Source organism: Corvus hawaiiensis, chromosome 5 (assembly GCF_020740725.1).
Source record: "Corvus hawaiiensis isolate bCorHaw1 chromosome 5, bCorHaw1.pri.cur, whole genome shotgun sequence".
In the NCBI taxonomy this organism is placed as follows: domain Eukaryota; kingdom Metazoa; phylum Chordata; class Aves; order Passeriformes; family Corvidae; genus Corvus; species Corvus hawaiiensis.
Window position 1 is genome coordinate 6108402 of NC_063217.1, and position 19725 is coordinate 6128126.

The following is a 19725-nucleotide window of genomic DNA, read 5'->3' on the forward strand; positions in this document are numbered from 1 at the left end:
AAGGGCTGCACCAAGGAGAGGTGAGAGTGCAGGAGTGTTTGTGGTTTGCATTCTGGATTTTGAGGTATGTGATGTGCACACTGAGAGCACCCAGAAGAGTGGGCAGTATTGGCCACCAAACTGGAAACACGTGGCTACAATGGAAAAACAGCGTGAGTACCTGGTGGGTGACTGTTGCATTTGACATTCTGCAAAGCTCTTAAAGTGCTGAAGCTTTGCAAAGAAAAGGGGGGCAGCAAGTGGCTGATAAACCACAGCTTCACTTCACACCGGAAAAGCTGTGTGCTGGAGTCCCAACATGGTATTTTTCCCTCTGTTTGAAAAACAATGCTTGTAATTTGTGACTAAATTTTGAAATCTTCATTAAAACTTTCCATTCCTCCCCATGAAAGTGGAATGGAAAGTTTTAATGCAATCCTTCAAGGGTTAAGAACAGGAAGAGTCAGCAGTGCTGTGGCAAAGACAGTCTGGTGTCACTCCTGAGCTACCATCACTGACCCCTCGCAGGGATGCAACAGCTCCTGCTCATCCTCAGGAATGTGGCATCCCTGCTTGGCAATGAGATGTCCTTCTGGAGCACCAGGGGACACCATGGGCAACACAACAACGGATCTGATGGAGCACAGTCATTTTGGTGCTCCTGTTTTTTTCACTGACTATGGCAGAGTGACTCCCTTGTCCCCAGAGGAGCTCCAAGCACACAACACTGTGAGACATCCAGGCAACATCTGCTATGACTGACACTGAGAAACTGAAAAGCTTCTTGCCCCGTGAAAAAGTCCCTGAGATCTTTCCACAAAATGACTGAGAAATCAAACGTATTGAAAACACAGCATGTCCTCCAGCTCTGGTCCTCAAGTCTCTCTTATTTCCCATTCTTTCTCTGTCAAATGGATGTAAGAAAGCAGAGAAAATGAATCCTAAATTCACCTCCCGCTAAGCCCTGATCAAAAACAGGTGGATACTTGTTACTCTATCTCATCCCTGCATGATTTTTCCTCTTATCTCCCTGCTCCTGTCTTCTACTAATTATTTGACATCAATTAAATACAGACCTAGGCTGGCCCTAATACATAAAGATAAACCTCAGTCATAAGCAACTTAGGTTGGAGTTCACCAGCAATCAGCATCCTGTAACCTTAGTAAAATTAAACTTATATGTAGGTTTGGGTGAAAAAAGAAATGACCTCCTACTTTCTAATCAACCTGTCTGGTCTCCTGATTTCTCTTGTAAGATGCTCTGCAGAATTAACTGGTTGTCTGAGTATTTTTTCTTCCTTAGTCATATCATACCAGTGACATTACAACAGAAATTACTAAGTACATTACTAATAAAACATGTTATTAATGCTAGTGTTCATCGATTTGGCTTAGGTCCTCAGTCAAACAATGACAGCCTATTTTAAAATACTGTCTAGAGGACAAACAGGCAAACCAGAGCATATGAAAAGCAAGGCGATTCCCTAATTAATCTGATTAGACACCTCCTCCCAATTTTAGTCATCAGTGTTAAACTTACATTAACCACTCTAAATTATTAATACAAGTGTTGATTTTAAATCAGAGCTTTTTCCTGGGGGTCCTGCTTATGTCCTGGAGATTTTCTTAATCAGGTAATTGCTACTGCAACTTTATTTTTTCTTCTTTGTTGATATGCAAAATAGAAATAGCTTTGTGCTACACAGCACCTTATCACAGAAGTCAGTAAAAACGCGATGTGTGACAGCCCTCTTGCAGCTGTATCTCCCAGCTGACAAGAAGCTTTTGCCTTGCCTTTAAAGGATATATATATATAAGGTGGCCTTCCCTGGAAATCAGCTTCATCTGGGAGCAAAGAGGACCAAGATCAAGGACACCCCTACACAGAGGAGAGGAATATCTGGGCACCAGTTTGGTACCCTGGACTGATTCATAACGAAATTTACTATTTGTCAGAGACAAGAAAGAAGTGGGATATCCCTACTAAGAAAGGCAGTAGCCCTTCCTGGATGATCCTTTAATTGTACAGGTTCTCCCAGCACATCCATCACCACATCTCTGAGGACATGCATTGCCTGCTCACTCTACAGCAGAGTGAGAACCTGTATTTGACAAATATTTTGACCCCTCCTCACTGGCCAGCACATTCACTTCCATTTTACTTTTATTTGATCTATTTAAGATAGACATCACAAGTCTCCCAGCCTAACAAAAGCATGAATTTCACACATCTCAGCAGGCCTAACACAAGCTTTCTTCACTCACCAACACACACTGAAGCCCAGAGAAATAAACTCAGTTCCTAAATCATTTTCAGTTATTCAGCTCTGAGCCCCAATAGAAACAGCATTAAACCCAGCAGCACCTAGTTTCTGATAGACTCAGGAAAAAGGGGCTTTCTTTACAACAGGATAAAGGGAAAAAAAATGCATATAGAAAAATGATCAACAGGAAAGCCAGGAAGAAAGAAAGAAATCAGCCCAGCCCCTTGCAGGCTTTGAAACCCGTGTTACCGTGTGTGCAAAGCTCCAGCAAGCATCGCTCACCCCCACGTGCAAGTGATCACCTGGAGGCAGCAGCAAGGGCCCTCTCCACTGAGGCACACAAGGGGCTTTTTTTGGCAGAGAGGAAGCACCTGTGGTGAGAGAGCCATGAGCTGTTAAAACAAACAAAAAGCAAAGCACACCCTGGACACTGGGCACTCCTGTGAGGTTTCTGCTCACAGACCACCTGCTTTGTGCAAAGAGATTTGCAATTACAAAGAAGAATTAAACAAAGAAGAATTGCAAACAGAACAATCAAGCACCTGAAGAACCCAGCTGTGTGCCAGCAACACGTGTGCTTGGAGATAAATGATATGTATGATCTATGCCATGAAACACCTGCGTCTCGCCGGGTAACAAAATCGTGTGGGCTCTGCCATCCACATGGGATCCCCTGAGTGTGCTCAAGGGTAGGAGGCAGAATCCCTGCCAAGGAAAGCGAAGTGCAGCCTGCACCAAAAGCATGGGACTCATCCATAACTTCTGTGGAGCTGGGGCTGCTGTGGACCCCCAGAGGGCTGGGGACAGCAGGCTGATGCTACCTCAGTCATGAGCGGCATCACTCTGGATCTCTAGGGAAGTCATCCAGGAAAAACCTTGAGGCACCATTAAAAACTGATAAGGATAAAAGAACCCAGATTCTGATCTAGAAACTAATTTCTGCAGAAATACTTTTTTCCTCGTTATGCCACAGATGCTGAGCATCAGCTCCTTACCCAAGAGGGTCCGGATGACATCACATCCTCCCCAAAGAGCGACACAGCCTCCCAAGTGAAGGGACAAAGATCATCTCAGCTGCACTGCACCAGCCCCAAGCGCAGACACCCCAGGAGAAGATGGACAGGTCTCCTGCCCTGCTCCTGCTGCTCACTCTGGGACTCTGTGAGTACCGACACGGGGTTGTACAGCCCCTCCACTGGGACGGGCAAGGAAAACCCTTCCACTGGATCCAATAAAATGTGATAAATAGTTAAGGGGGGGAAAATCAAACCAAAAGGGCTGGCTTTGAGGTGTGCTCAGTAGGTTTGGAAGGAAAGGTGGCATCACCTCAGCCGGCAAAGGGCAGCTGGAGGGGTGGCTGCAGCACCACCCGCCCTGGGAAGGGAGACTGCTCAGATGAGTGGTTCTGGAAGGGAGGGAGAAGGGCAGAAAAAAAGAGGTTTATAAGTTAAGAGTTTATAGGGAGCTTGTATAGCTTATCACTTTGGAGAAGCAGGGAAGGGGTAATGTCCCTGAGAAGGCACTGGAAGGGCAGCACCCACCGTAAAAGCCCGGGTGGCTGATTGCTGAGCACCCTCCTTGCACCAGCCCAGCAAGGACTCCAAGAAAACCTTCACATCATCCAGACAGCGCGGTCTTCCCTCTGCATTTGTACCTCCAGCCCATGGCTGGGGAGGGAAGTGTCCTCAGAGAACCCTTTTAGTCTTCCCAAGAGCTTCCAGCAAGGATTTCTCTCCTGCAGGCTGCCCTGGGATCCATGGCCAGTCACTTGAGATGAAGGTCAGGTCTCCCAAGGACATCACCCAGCTCCGGGTGGGGCAGAGGCTGGAGCTGGAGTGTCAGACTGACAAGAACAGTGGCGCATTCTGGATCCACCAGGACAAGAGTGGGACCCTTCACTTCATCGTCTTCATCAGTTCTGTTTCCCGGACCACATTCAGCAGGGATCAGAGAACATCCCCTCGCTTTGAGGCGAGCAAACACAACTCGATCTATCTGTTGGTAGTGAAGTCTTTCACACCGCAGGACGAGGGGAAATATTTCTGCATGATGAATTTCAACCAGATGCTGTTCTTCAGCCCTGGCCAGCCTGCTTTCCTTCCAGGTCAGCAACACCTTCACCCAACCTCACTCAGCCCTGACAAAATGCCCAGCACCTCCTGCCCATGCCCTTTTTCACAGCTGTCTCTCCCACAAACCTCATTTCCCTGCTTGCTTGCCCAAGGCATCCTGTGACCAACCCACTCGTCCTCCTGCCAGAGGCTCCCTGCTTGCCACCTCTGTTCCTGGGACTGCTCCTGCCCAAAGGCAAAGATGACTGGGCAGACCCAGCATTGCCTCCCCATCCTCACTGCCCCATGCCACCCATGGCTCTGAAGGGAGAAGGCTAAAGCAAAGTCCACCACCACCACCCCCTGCTTCCTCAGCACACACAGCTCCCAAAAGTACTGCCAGGCTCAGGGGCTCAGGCTTTCTGAGCATGGTGTCAGAAAGTGAGAAATAAGGAGGCTGCAGCTCCCTACTGGCTCTTGGGAGACCCTCCCTGGGGGAGTCCCCCTGAAAAACAGGCTCCATGAAGCTGTCCTGGAGCTGAACTCAGGAGCACCTGTGCCCTGGCAAGGTTAGGAGAGCAGAAGGGCAGGAAAGACCTGTTTTATTGTATTTCCCTACCTTCTGAATTAATCCATTTCACTTATAGTCACCACGACAGTGGCACCCACCACACGTGGACCCATCCCCAAGCGTGGCATAACTGAGGACTCCAACCCCAAGACTCCGGATCCAGGTAACCTGAATGGAGGGAGGGAGAGGGGAAGGGCTGGACTCTGCTCCACTAACACCAAGGGGGATCCTGCAGGCATTTTGGGATTGGGAGGGAGAGAGAAGATCCACAGAGCTTCTTTATCACAGATGCAAGGATTAATTTCCAGCATTTCATCCAACCTAATAAAGGCTAAAGATGATGTAAAAAGCACGAGCATGTCCCATGCCTGGGCACACCAGGAACAGGGGAGGGAGGGTAGAGCCTTGGGGGCTGGGGCTGCTTTTAGCCTCAGCAGGAGACGAGAAAACTTTTGCCCACATATTCTCCCTCAAGTCCACAGGAGAATGACTACACCAGAACTGGCCGTAACACCGGCCATGAGCACCTGGTGGACCTTTCCTCCTCTCTATTCCTGCAGACAGAGGAACGCAGGAAGATCTGGATTTCTCCTGTCACATCTTCATCTGGGTCCCCTTGGCAGGTGCCTGCCTCCTGCTCCTCATCGCCCTGGTGATCACCATCGTGCTGCGTCGACGTAAGGCTCACCACAACCCCCTCCAAATGCACCTCTGGCCTGAGACCACATCCCTGTCCCTCAGGGAGATAGATGGATGTTCTGGCTGCTTTGGGAGGCAGCAGATAACCAGAACACAGTCAATGCAAGAGAAGGATCACTGCTAAAATCAGTGTCTGTATTTTAATCCTCATCAGAAGGATTAAGATGACAAAGAATTATCAATTTAGAATCATAGAGTCAGGAAATTATTTATGTTGGAAAAGACCTTCAAGGAAAAACCATACATTAGGAAGAGACAGTATTTACTCTATCAACTGTCTTGGTTCTACCAAATGGGTGTCTCAGAGGTTAAAGTCCCAGAGTCTGAAACATTCTGACCTAACTGGGTAAATATGCTCCAGTAAATGCTGAGAGTCCCATTAGCAGCTCAAGCTGGAACCAGATGAGAAACTTCATTACATTATGATCAGTGAAAAGACCTCAGCTATAGTCAATTTCAGCTTCAGACCAAGCCCCTGAGGACGGATTTTTACCTTGATCTGAAATTAATGGCTGGACATTTTATTTTGCTGCATCCACCCCAAAGGAACAACACAGAGGCTAAGATAGGGAACAGCATCATTAACTTAGGTGCATGCCATGTGGCCTCATTGCCATCACCTGCTGTAGAAATAATTGCTGCTGAGGGATTTTCAGCAATGTGCCAAAGTCACCAGAGACAGCAAATAGAAACAGTTCACCCTCAGTGTTCCCAGGCTGACCCTGCTGCTGCTACCCACCCTAAAGATGAATTCACGAGAATATTTAAGTGGATTACTGGGGTAACATGAGCTGCAGCACCATTCCTTGGCATGGATTTCCTCAAAAATAGGCTTGGTTTATCCATTGTTAGTCTTAAAGATATCAGCTTCTGGGGAACACCAGCCCTGTCTCACCGGAGTGGTTCTTTCCTGAGCTGGGACTTAGTACCTTTGAACTAAAACATTTTCTCTCTTTTTTTAGGAACCAGAAGACGAAGATGCAGGTGTAAGAGGTGAGTGACAGGCATTGGCATTTTTCTGTTCAACTTGGCAACATCTCACCCTCAAGAGATAAAGGAGGCTGGTGCCAAAAGGCAACCTAAAAATTCTTCATCTGATAGAAGGTGGTTGGGAGGGGCCTGAGTAATGACTTAAGGGCAAAAACAGAACAGAAGCTTCTCCTGTGCTCTGTTCTTGGTTTTGTTTGGGGCTTTTTGTTTGTTTGGAGGTGGTTTTTTTTGTTTTCATCTATTAAGTAATTCAAATCACTGAGCTCCAACCCTGCAGCAGATATGAAACAGAAAGACAGGAGGTGCTTGTGGCAGCCCAAAAACTTTGTGCATCACCCAGTTCTCATAATTATCCACGTTTCTGTGCTCCCAATGCACCACTCCCAACTTCAGCCTGAGGGGGACTGTATTTCATCCCTTCCCATCCCCAAAACAGTTCTGTGATTTCATCACTACACATTCAGATGTCCCCATGGATTACATGTGAGTTCCTGGATCCCAAATCCCCCTCTGCACCATTTTGGACCAACAGCACCATGGCTTCCTGCCTCTGTTTCCCGAACAGGCACCAAGGAACAGTAGCAGAGAGGCTGCTGCAGCCTGGCATGACTCTCCTGAGAAACACTGGTGCAGACAGCAATAGATTGAGGGGTAACCCAGTTTCTAGGGCACACAGGAACCTTTTTTTATGCTTTCCCTCCTGCCTCCCAGCCCACCCCTCACCCTGAGTCACCAGGAAAACAAGATCAGCATGAGAATTGCAATTCCCCATTTTGGAAGAGGAAATGCCTTTGCCCACACACATTTTGCTTCTGCAGATTGACCTCCCTGCAGCTGGTTTCTCACCTCTCCTGCTCTGCAGGAAACCACTTCTACACTTTTGCAAGCCTTGTGCACCCTGAGGCTTGTGGCAAGAGAGACACCGAGAAATCCCCACTACTGCTCAAGGGCAGCCAGGGCTGGGCTGGTGCTTGGAACAGCTGGGTTGCCAAGAAACTTTGGAACAGCACGTTCACACCTCTGAAGCCTCATTCTTTGCCAGTTAAAGCATCTTTTAAATCAGATAAAATCCTGGTCCTTGTTATACATCCATGGTTTCACAGTAACAAAGGAAATTGTTGTTTACTTCTCCAAATTAATACAATCACTCAGAAAGAACCTCTCTCCCCACCATTAGCAGAAAATGGATCCCTACAAATTTATTTTTCTTTTAAAGGCAGGTTGTATTTTTTTTTACCTGTCTGTGAAAGGGAACAGACTGTCATTTTCACAGGGGATATTTATTACACCCAGCACCCTCCTGATCCTCGCCTGCCTTTCCAGGGGAGAAATGATAAGGAAGAGCTCTTTGTACAGCCTTGTTTAGGACTGTGTTTGAATTCTTCATTTATCTCAACCCCTGTTGCCAGCTCTGTGCAGGGATGATCTGTCTCTGTGGGGAGAAAAACACCCTGCAGAGCTCTCCAGTGTTGCCCTAATGCAGTGGTCATTAGACAGGGGTGTCAGGAAATCACCTCCTCAGGATGGCTCTCCTGCAGCAGCCCTAACTTGACAGAGCTGTGCCTTTAGCTATTGTAGCACATTTCAGTTTTTGTTTAGAGACGAAATTCCTGCTGCTCTGAGCAGCTCCTGCTTATTGAAAGGAAGCTCTTTGGAAGTTCACAGTGCAATTCACTCCATTAAGGAGCACCCCAGGATCTGGCCTGCAATCCTTGCTGGCAGCAGCAGGATTCATTTTCCACCACCAATTAATCTGCCCTGAAAATGGGTGCCAAATCCCCAACTCATTAGATCAGCATAAAACTCTCCGTCGATGGACACCAGTCATTTCTATAATTCCGTGTGCACGTTGACTCTCTGGAAAGCCTCCTTTCAAACTTCTCTGCAGGCAACACGTTCCAACAAGAAAAACTCTCTCTGAATTGATAACACCTTGTCTAACTCAAAAAAAACCCCTGCAAACCCTGAGCTCTTCTTTCTTCATTTCTTTCTGAATGTGGAGAAAGGTATAATGACAGGGCAGGAGAATGCAGAAGTCAGAGGTAAATTTTAAAAGCCCACTTTACTTTTTAATTGATAAAAGAATTGACCATCAGTGTATGTTGAGAATATCCTTCTGGTGCCTGTCACTACTGGAAATGGTGGCAGATCTTTCCCTTGCACAAAGATGATTTAGGGACACTTTGCAGCCTCCTCTTGGAGGTCCCTGGCTACAGCCCAAGGCTCAAGGAGCCTTAATTGCCTTCTTGCTCCTGTCCCATCTGAGTAAACCAAACCCTCTTCTCTCTCCAGACCTGCAAACGGGAAGCCCCCCACAAAACCCAGGACCCCAAACTAACACAAATCAGCATCTGCACCTTCTGGCTTCTGGATCTTCTCCCGGGAGCTATCAGCACAGAAATCCACCTCCTACGTTATCCACAATGTGACTGCACCTCACCCACTCTGCCAGATTTGAAGAGACAAGATCTTGGGAGCACAGGCACACAGACAAGCAGCAGCAGTTCCCTGTGAACCACAGGGGAAAGCACAGCTCCTTCCAAACCCTGAGCTTCTCCTGTCAATGCCCAAGGCCAGAGGCCGTCTCTCTTCCCAGTGATGGGGTTCAGGCACAACAGCCAGGCCAATCCTGATGCTGATGTGCCTCAGTGAGAAGCTGATGAGAAATAAGGACTTGAGCTGGACCTCTGCTCAAGGCTGTGAGCAATTTCCTCCCAAAATGCAGCCAAAGGTGGAATTTGCTACACGATGCCTTACAAATTATTATCCTCACTCAACACATCCTCTTGTTGTGGTACCCTCTCTCCTGGGGTTTTTATTGTTTCATGTAATGGAATATTAGACTGCACTGAGAAGCTAAATATGGATTAAAGGGCCTTATTTTGGAGGTTTTTACAGGGGGCTAAGGTTCACTGTTCACCTCATACTAGCCTGGTTCTGCTGCTACCCCCAACCCACCTATCTCTGCAGGAGTTTGGCCCCAGCAAGGAAAGTGGGATTTGCTTTCTTTCTGAGGGAAATGGCTGAGGGATCAAAATAAAAAAATCTTTGTCACTTGTTTTGGTTAAACAGCACATTTAACATGTTGATTTTTTGAGGACGTGTTACAGACTACTGCAAGTTCTGTTTTTTCAGCTCTATATTTCATGTAAATATTTCCTTAGTACACTTGCAATTCAAGAACTGAGACAAAAAATAAAATTATTCTAGTCAGATTCATGACCATTATTGCTTTCTTTCTTCAGTTCCTAGTCTCACAAAAGCTAAAATCCTTCAGGAAGATAATAAAGAAGTGTTTGAGAAAGTCTTGGGTAACAGAAAAGCCGGTGATTTATACACCATCTTGAGCTTTAGGATGGCAGACTCCAGCTTCCAGCTTACCACAGCCTAAAATCATCTAAAGGTATCTTCCCAGGGATTTGCTGATGGGCTCAGTAACACTCCCACATCCCAGGAAGCTGCCATGAAAGTGCCTGAGATAAAGAGTCTGCGGGTACTCTGGAATTCCTGTCACGGGGATGATAAAAACCTGGCAAAACAAGGAATGGAAGAAACCCTTTGATAGTCTCCTCCTCTGTAAAGAAGATAAGAAGGAGAGAAAATCAGAGAAAAACAAAGTTCTTCCCAACTTACTTGTTTGTAAGAATTTTTAAAGAAATACAAAATAATTTGGGACTAGATAAGTGTATCTGAGCAATAGCAGGCAAATACTGAATGACAGCTACATGGCTCTACACACACTATGAAGAAAAAATTAACAGAAAAGCCTCAAAATTTGGGATATAAGAACAATTTAATTGTTGGGTGGTCTCTTACTGAATCAGTGAGCTAAAAGTTTACCTTAAAAAGCTATAGGTTTTGCCTCACTATTCTCAGTCACTCTATCCACTTTTTCACATTACACATCACACCGCGTTCCTGCAGCCCAGGCAGAAGGGCAATGTGCTCCTTCTGCTCTGGTGCTGATCCCCACACAGAAATCTTCGTCAAGCAGATGAAGAAATAGAAGCAGGATCTGTTTGCTTTGAGGGTTTTATTTGTTTCAGAGGGGGTTTTTTGTTGTTTGTTATTTCAGAACACACCTGATCACTTTCAAGCCCAGTGCCAAATTCAGGAGGCTCTGGGATGGCTCCTGCCTCCCTCAACACATCCTCACACTGATCCTCCAACCCACACTCTGCAGGCCACAGTTCACACAGCACCAGTGACCCTCACACATCTCAGCAGCCCAGCAACAGCTTTCCTCACTCACCAACACGCTCTGATGCCCAGTAATATAAACACAGTTCCTAAACCATTTTCCATAACGCAGCTCTCAGTAGCAGCACAAATAGCAATGGCATCAAAGCCAGGGGCACCTGGATTCTGACAGACCCAGGAAACAAGAGGCTTCCTGGGAAAGGGTTAATTAAAAAAAAAACAAACAAAAAAACCCAAACAAAAACCTTACACAGAAAGATAATCAACAGGAAAGCCTGTGTGTGCAAAGTTCCAGGAAACATCACTCGTCCCCCTGTGCCAGTGGTCACCCAGAGACAGCAGCAAGGGCTCTCCACTGGAGCACTCAAGGGGGTTTGGGGCAGGACAGAAGCAACCTGTGGTGAGACAAAAGAACCACAAGTAGGTAAAACAATAAGCAAATTACAAATTCTGGACTAGACACTAATTTCTTCAGAAATTCTTTTTTCCCTCAACGTTTTGCCACAGATGCCAAGCATTGTCACTTTACCCAAGAGGGTCCTGATGACATCACATGCTCCCCAAAGAGCGGCACACCCTCCCAAACCAAGTGACAAAGATCATCTCAGCTGTGCTGCACTGTCTCCAAGGTCAGACGCCCCAGGACAAGATGGCCTGGTCATCTCATGCTCTGAGTAGCAGCACCAATATCAAGGGCATCAAACAATAGAGAAATACCTGTCTGTGTGCCAGAAACCTGTGCTTGGAGACAAACCACACCTGTGGATCTACACCATGAAGCACCTGTGTCACTGTGGGCTCTGCCATGCACATGGCACTCCATGAATGTGCTCAAGAGAAAGAGGCAGAATCCCTGCCAAGAAAAGCATTCTAGGGCCCGCACCAAAGGATGGGACTGGTCTGTATCTTCTGCACAGAATCTGTGAGGAGGGAACAGCAGGCTGTGGTGCCTGATCCTACCTCAGCCATGAGCAGCATCACTCTGGATCTCTATGAAAGTCATCCAGGAAAAATCCTTGAGGTGCTTCTAAGAAATGATGAGGTTAAAGGAACCCAAATTTTGGACTTGAACTGAATGTGTCCTGATGGTGGGGTCCGGATGACATCACATCCTCCCCAAAGAGCGACACAGCCTCCCAAGTGAAGGGACAAAGATCATCTCAGCTGCACTGCACCAGCCCCAAGCGCAGACACCCCAGGAGAAGATGGACAGGTCTCCTGCCCTGCTCCTGCTGCTCACTCTGGGACTCTGTGAGTACCGACACGGGGTTGTACAGCCCCTCCACCGGGACGGGCAAGGAAAACCCTCCTATCAAATTCAAGACATAGGACTAACTAGTTAAAGGGGAGGAAAAAATCAAACCAGAAAGGCTGGCTTTGAGGTGTGCTCAGTAATTGTGGGGGGAGAGGCAGAATCACCTCAGCCGGCAAAGGGCAGCTGGAGGGGTGGCTGCAGCACCACCCGCCCTGGGAAGGGAGACTGCTCAGATGAGTGGTTCTGGAAGGGAGGGAGAAGGGCAGAAAAAAAGAGGTTTATAAGTTAAGAGTTTATAGGGAGCTTGTATAGCTTATCACTTTGGAGAAGCAGGGAAGGGGTAATGTCCCTGAGAAGGCACTGGAAGGGCAGCACCCACCGTAAAAGCCCGGGTGGCTGATTGCTGAGCACCCTCCTTGCACCAGCCCAGCAAGGACTCCAAGAAAACCTTCACATTATCCAGACAGTGCGGTCTTCCCTCTGCATTTGTACCTCCAGCCCATGGCTGGGGAGGGAAGTGTCCTCAGAGAACCCTTTTAGTCTTCCCAAGAGCTTCCAGCAAGGATTTCTCTCCTGCAGGCTGCCCTGGGATCCATGGCCAGTCACTTGAGATGAAGGTCAGGTCTCCCAAGGACATCACCCAGCTCCGGGTGGGGCAGAGGCTGGAGCTGGAGTGTCAGACTGACAAGAACAGTGGCGCATTCTGGATCCACCAGGACAAGAGTGGGACCCTTCACTTCATTGTCTTCATCAGTTCTGTTTCCCAGACCACATTCAGCAGGGATCAGAGAACATCCCCTCGCTTTGAGGCGAGCAAACACAACTCGATCTATCTGTTGGTAGTGAAGTCTTTCACACCGCAGGACGAGGGGAACTATTTCTGCATGATGAATTTCAACCAGATGCTGTTCTTCAGCCCTGGCCAGCCTGCTTTCCTTCCAGGTCAGCAACACCTTCACCCAACCTCACTCAGCCCTGACAAAATGCCCAGCACCTCCTGCCCATGCCCTTTTTCACAGCTGTCTCTCCCACAAACCCCATTTCCCTGCTTGCTTGCCCAAGGCATCCTGTGACCAACCCACTCGTCCTCCTGCCAGAGGCTCCCTGCTTGCCACCTCTGTTCCTGGGACTGCTCCTGCCCAAAGGCAAAGATGACTGGGCAGACCCAGCATTGCCTCCCCATCCTCACTGCCCCATGCCACCCATGGCTCTGAAGGGAGAAGGCTAAAGCAAAGTCCACCACCACCACCCCCTGCTTCCTCAGCACACACAGCTCCCAAAAGTACTGCCAGGCTCAGGGGCTCAGGCTTTCTGAGCATGGTGTCAGAAAGTGAGAAATAAGGAGGCTGCAGCTCCCTACTGGCTCTTGGGAGACCCTCCCTGGGGGACACCCCATCCAAATGGGCTCTATGTAAAGTTCCCCCCAGCTGAGCCCTTTGCTGTGCACAGGAACAGCAGTGCCCGGGTAGGAGAGAAGAAAGGCAGGAGAGTTATTTCACTGTATTTCCCTACATTCTGAATTCATCCCTTTCACTTATAGTCACCACCACTGTACCAGCAGCCACCACACCAGGACCCACCACACCAGGATACACCACCCAGTGCGGCATCACTGAAAAGGATTCCTGCCAGAAGACATCAGATCCAGGTAGCCTGGATGCAGGGAGGGAAAGGGAAGAGCTGGATTCTCATCACTGATAACAAGGGGCATCCTGCAGATATTTTGGGTTGGGGGAAGAGTGAAAATCCATACAGCTTTAGCAGAATGGGAAGGATTAAATTCCAGTGTTTCATCCCCCATAGGAAAGGCTAAGGATGATGTAAAAAGCATGAGCACATTCCATGCCTGGGCACACCAGAAACAGGGTGCAAGAGGGTAGGACCTTGGGGTCCAGGGCTGCTTTTAGCCTCATCAGAGGACACAGAAGAGCTTTTGGCCACGTGTCCTTCCTCCAATGCCCAAGAAAACACTGACAGGAGTAGAACATCTCTGCAGGCCCAGGGGAAGCTCTCTGCCTCAGGCACGCCAGGCAGGGCCCTGGGCAGCTCCCTTGGCTCCACCAGAACTGGCAGTAACACCAGCTGTGAGCACCCAGTGGACCTTCCCTCTTCTCTATTCCTGCAGACAGAAGAATGCAGGAAGATCTGGAGTACTTCTGTCTCATCTTCCTCTGGGTCCCCTTGGCAGGCCTCTGTCTCCTGCTTCTCCAGCTGCTGGCCACCACCATCGTGCTGTGTCGACATAAGGCTCACCACAACCCCCTCTAGGTTCATCTCTGGCCTGAAACCACATCCCTGTCCCTCAGGAAGATAGATGGATGTTCTGGCTGCTTTGCAAGGCATGGGATAAACAGGTCAATGCAAGAGAAGGATCCCTGTTATCATCACTGCCTGGTATCTTCCAAAAAATCATCTCCACACTTCCAGAGTGACCTTCCCTTCCCACTCCAGCTCTTTCCAAAGATTTTATACAAATGAGATGCAACAATCTGACTGCAGCATCAGAGCTTCTTTCCCAACAAAAGGCCACACATTATGAACGGGAAGCTTTGCCTTGAAAAAGTATTTTCTCTATTCAGTGTCGTTGAATGTGACAGGTGACACACACCAAAATTAAATGTATAAACATTGAACAGAAAGCCGTTCAGAAAACTGAGTGAAAGCATTTTTCTGGATTTCAATCCCCGTAAGTTTTGTTATTCTTCCTAATTAAATTACTATGTCATGACCCAGAGATTAATTTATTGCCTGTTGTAGTGCTTGGGAGCCTACAGAGGACAATCATGTGGGGAGAAGCAGGACATAGGTATTTAAATTCAAAAAAGCATTTCAATAAGATGAACACATGCACAACAAAGTCCTCACTACTGCATTGAATCCTACTGTAGGATAAACAGAGAGAAATAAAACCCCAAGCAATAAAAAAGACCTATATTTGGGCATTAACTGATGTTACTAACAGCGATGCTCCACCATGCAGTGCTGCACTAAGATCCCAGTCCTGAAGCAATATTGATCCAGGCAAGTTCTTCTTGCAGTGAAGAACTGGAAGTAGGAAATCTTTGGGTTTGGTTTTTTTGGTCATTCTGTAGGGCTTGCTTGTTAGTGCTTTTTCTGCAATATTTCATTTGCACAGGAAATCAACGTCCAGAAAAAGAATTGCAACACTGACAGTGGTAATTACCCCCCTGAACACAGCTCCAAATCCACTGCACAGTGGAATCTTCCCATTTTGGACCTCTAGTACTGCTGTAACAGACATAATGAGTTAGCATAAGCCTGTAAGTGAAGGGAGTTGAAAAGCAAATCCAGCTCTCCAGCTGTGGGTTTTCTGTGAGATCCTACACATTCATGGACTGCTGCCCATCCCAAGATACCTGGGGGTAAAACTCGTCCTTTTGTCTCTTCTTACATGAGGTTTTCTATCACTGAGCTCCTTAAATTTTAGTATGTTTTACAAATATACCCAATATGCTGCACTGAACTGCTCTGATTCCACCTTTGCTGCAAAAGCAGCACAATCCTCTTTGCAGAAGGTCAGAAGGCTGAGAGGGCCAGAAGTGCTTGGAGCAAGCACTAAAACCCTTTTGTAGTCACTGCCCCAGTTTCTCCCTGAATACCCCAAAAATTACCAACTTCACCACAGAAGCCTCCAGCAGAGGCAGTGACCCAGCACAGCTCTCCAAAGCAACACTGACTTTGCTTTGCAAGCTCTTCATTCCTCGTTGATCAGCTCATGTTCCAGCACAGCTCAGCTTCACCCAGCACTGCACCTTGGATCTAAACCTATGGCTCAAAAGAGCCTCTGATGTTTTCCATTGACAGGTGGAGCTGAGGAACAATATTCTTTATAATCCACTTACAATCTGGATTTTCTTTAGAAGACCTTTGCACCCCTACTAATAAGGTACCAGTAGAAGGCAAAACCAAAACCACATCTTTTGTACTAAAATGTTAAGAAGCAATTGCAAATATAAGTGCAGCAGTGAGAAGGGAAAGTCCCAAGAGCAACTCCAGCCCTGCATGCATACACCTCTAGCAAATCATGCAAGTTCAGAGCAGACTGGATGGGTTTGTGGTCGAGTGGCAATGTCTGGCCAAGGAGCCTGGACTGCTGCTTGCACTAATAAAAAGAGGAGGACTGGCTGCACTGGAGTCCAGAGAAGCAGCTCAAGGGTGCTTGCTTGTGCATGCAGGAAGCTGCTGTTGGACAGGCCCTAGACACCAGACAGCTTTTTGCTTACAGCATATGGAAGAAGTTCTAGTTCCACAAAAAGGAGACTGAGCAGGGTGCAGAGGCAAAGGCTGGAAGCTGCTACAGGCTGACACAAAGCAAACTGGAGCCTGGCATAAAGAATGACTTTCAAAGAGGAGCAGAAGGAATACATTTGTTCAGAGCTTGATGGTTACCTAATTGCACACTTGCTCTATACTAATAATGGAGTAGCTCAAAACTCTCAGAATCTGATGGGCTAAAGACAAACAACCCAGGAGTTAACACTTAATGGCGGGGAGAGCAAGAGCTGTTGCACAACCTAAGCACAACCTCAACTAATAAAGGAAAAAAGAGTACAAGATGGTCACTGAAAGCCTATGAAGACGAGGCAGGCATCAGATGCCCCCAAAACAGAGCATCCAGAATTTGTTGATAAACCCCTGGTTCTACCCCATCCACAGCTTCACTTACTCAGTGAACTTTTCTGAGTGAGCACGGATTTTGATAAATAAGCTCCAGATACATAATACAGCCAAGATGACCCCACCAGAGCCAGTAACTGGACTGGTCAGTTAAAGTCACTTTGTCTGTTCAAGCCTGTATCTGACAGATGACCTCCACAGGGAAGGCACCTAAACTCCACCCAGACTCCTCAGACTAATTCTGTGGTGCATTTTGTGCAAGTGCTTGGAACCATACCCTTGGTGCTGTTTCTGCAGCATTCAACACAGAAAAGCAGATTTAGGCAAGGAAAAAAGTACAAAAAGCCCGTGGAAGAACAGTAAATAGGCAGTGAAACACAACCTTCCTGTAAGTAGGTTTCTTTCTTCTGATTCATCTGACATCAAATCTGTTTGACATGCAGGATCAGCACAACCTATCCATTCTGATCATTGCTGATTCCCATCCTGATCTGTGCTGAATAAATTGACTACATGTAAATTTTTGTCATGGGAGATCAATCACATCTGTTTGTGTTCCACATTCCTGGAAACCTCCCAGGCAACTTAGAAACCTTGCAAAATACTGAATTTACTCTCAGTTCTGAGGGGAAAAAACTGTCAGTCAAAATAGCTATGTTCATATATTTATTTCCTCTCCCCCCAGGCAAACGTTTCATGGATAATGCTCAAGACTTGAATGGAGCATTCAAGGTGCATTATTTGCACCTTCCCCATCCCCTTGTTTCTTAAGCAAAGTAAAGGAAAAGTTACAGCCATAACCTGACAGTAAGAAGGAGGAAACCAAGAGCAGCGCCACCAGGTCTGAAAATAAACACAAGGCAGAGGAAATGCAGGAGAAAAGGGGATCTCGCTTTACAACTGCTGAACTCAGGGAAGGTTTGCTCACTGCAGCCCAGGTCACAGCACCCACCAGCTTCTGAGTCTGCAGCAAAGCACTAAGTCTCTGTGCCAGTCTGCACTGCTGTTCTACAACACACTCTAGAAAGTGAGAAGTTCTGAAGTGGAATAGGAACTGGATACTTCCAGGGCTTTTGCATTTGAATACATAGATACAGCTGTCCTGTAAAAATTAGTTCAAGTTAATGTGATCCAAAACACCAGTTCCTACATATAGGCCCAGCAGGACTCAGTAAGAGCTTATAAGAGGCCGTAAACAACTCCAGTTTCCGTATTTCTCTGCAGGACTGCCAATTTAATGCAAACTTGAAGTCACAGAGAAAGATTAAGTCACTCTCATCTCACATATATATATTTTTGTAAAGCACTCTTCCTTTTTACATACTAACACTTGAATTAAATTCACAGTAGTGATGTAACACCACATTACAGTGTTACTACAAATCATTGCTGCCACTTTTATTTTTTTCTCTGGTTCTCAAAGCTTCTTTTCCTATTTCTCGTATTCACAAAAGGAAAATAGTAAGAACTGGGATGTATTAAAGAGCATTATATCCCTCCCTGCCCAAGAGACAAATCAATCTCTGAAGTGATAAGCACAGAAAGAAAAACTGTATCTTGCAGTGGGCAAACAAACCTTGCAAGGAAAATCTAACCCAAACTTACTGCCTTTAACTTGGCAAGTTGGCTCCGAGTGGTCACTCCAACCTTGAATTTTAGCAGCAGCCATCCTGTAAAGTGTCAAGAAGAAAGATTCAAAGCAACAGGATGGAGACAGGTCTAAGCTACCAGGGATCAGAAGCTCTGACTCATTACTGGTAACACACAGCATCCACTTCAGTTTCTCCACAAAATTAACCTGACAGAAAGAAGACTGAAATCAATACAGTGTTTCCACTGAGGAACACTGATTTTAGGAGGGAAGATTGTTAGTTCATCCATGTCTAGTTGCAATGTGCAGTGCTGAGGTCACAGCAGGAAAAGACTTAATTAAGAAATACTTCAGAGAGCAGCTGCACATCGAGAGTACTAACAGGAGGTGAGGACATGAACTTTGTGTTAATGACAGCCAAAAAGGAACAAAACCTTTGAAGCTTAAAAAGGCTATGTACTAATTCACTTTCTACTCTTTTTAAGTTTTGATAATGCTTTATAACACAAGTCAGACTCGAAACCCCACAAGAACACATCACAATACATTTCCTATTTAAGGCATTTACAAAAATTAAAACTCGAGTCTATTAATAGACATTGAACTAACACTACAAATAAGCTGCTGCTACAAAAAAAAACAAGTTTATAAACATCCATTCCTTTTGGAGCACCCAGAAGTTAAACTTGATATAAGCATGGTCAAAAAATTCTTGGCTTGATGCCCATCCACACCACTAACGAGTGCACTTGCTGCCACAGAGCTGCTGTTCTGACAGTTTGCAAAGAGGAGAAGCATCAGCCAAGAATTTTTTGACCATGCTTGTATCAAGTCCTGTACAGTCCAAGGAGTGACACAGTGATCTGGATACAGATACAAACATGCTGAATGTCTTTACTCCCATCCTGCAGCACTAAAAAACTCTTGGGGCACACAGGGCTAGTTTAGGGACTAGTTAAAGGCTTCACAACCCGGTCCAAAAGTGTAATGGAGACAGATCTCAGATACCACTGTAGCTTCAACATCCAACACTTTTTTTACTGTGGATACTCCCACCCCCTGTTAGGGACAATGCACATCAGGTGCCAACAATATTTTAAGTATGAAAACCACAGGGTTTTATTCACTTTTCCCCTGCAAGTACTTTCTCCAGTTACCAGAAGTGTATCAGGCAGGAGAGAACCCACATCACAGAGCAAAATGTGCCAACCAAACTGCAGAACTGCTTCCCAAATGCCCAGCACAGCCTCCAGTTAGGGTGAGCACACAGGCTCTCAACACTGAACCGTGAGCATCATCTGTTGGTGGAGCTGCACAACTGCAGGCAAGGACTTTTGAGTCAACATAGAGGCAGATAGGAAAAGAATGGCAATGATCTGGTGAAAACAGCTGAGTTTTTGAATTAGCTATGGATCTATAACATGCACTAGTGAAGTGGTATTTAATACCTAAGGTGAATTTGTACCTTATTTCCGTTTAACAACTGT

The 19725-nt window shown here is 46.5% G+C and overlaps 1 protein-coding gene across 1 annotated transcript; it reads left to right on the plus strand.

Moving 5' to 3' along the window:
- Positions 1 to 2512: 2512 nt before the first annotated feature.
- Positions 2513 to 9769, plus strand: CD8A (CD8a molecule). Its single transcript, XM_048303363.1, has 6 exons — positions 2513 to 3404; positions 3985 to 4347; positions 4942 to 5028; positions 5426 to 5542; positions 6527 to 6557; positions 8847 to 9769. Exons 1-6 carry the CDS (start codon positions 3359 to 3361, stop codon positions 8890 to 8892), a joined length of 690 nt encoding a protein of 229 aa, XP_048159320.1. The 5' UTR covers positions 2513 to 3358; the 3' UTR covers positions 8893 to 9769.
- The last annotated feature ends 9956 nt before the right edge of the window (positions 9770 to 19725 follow it).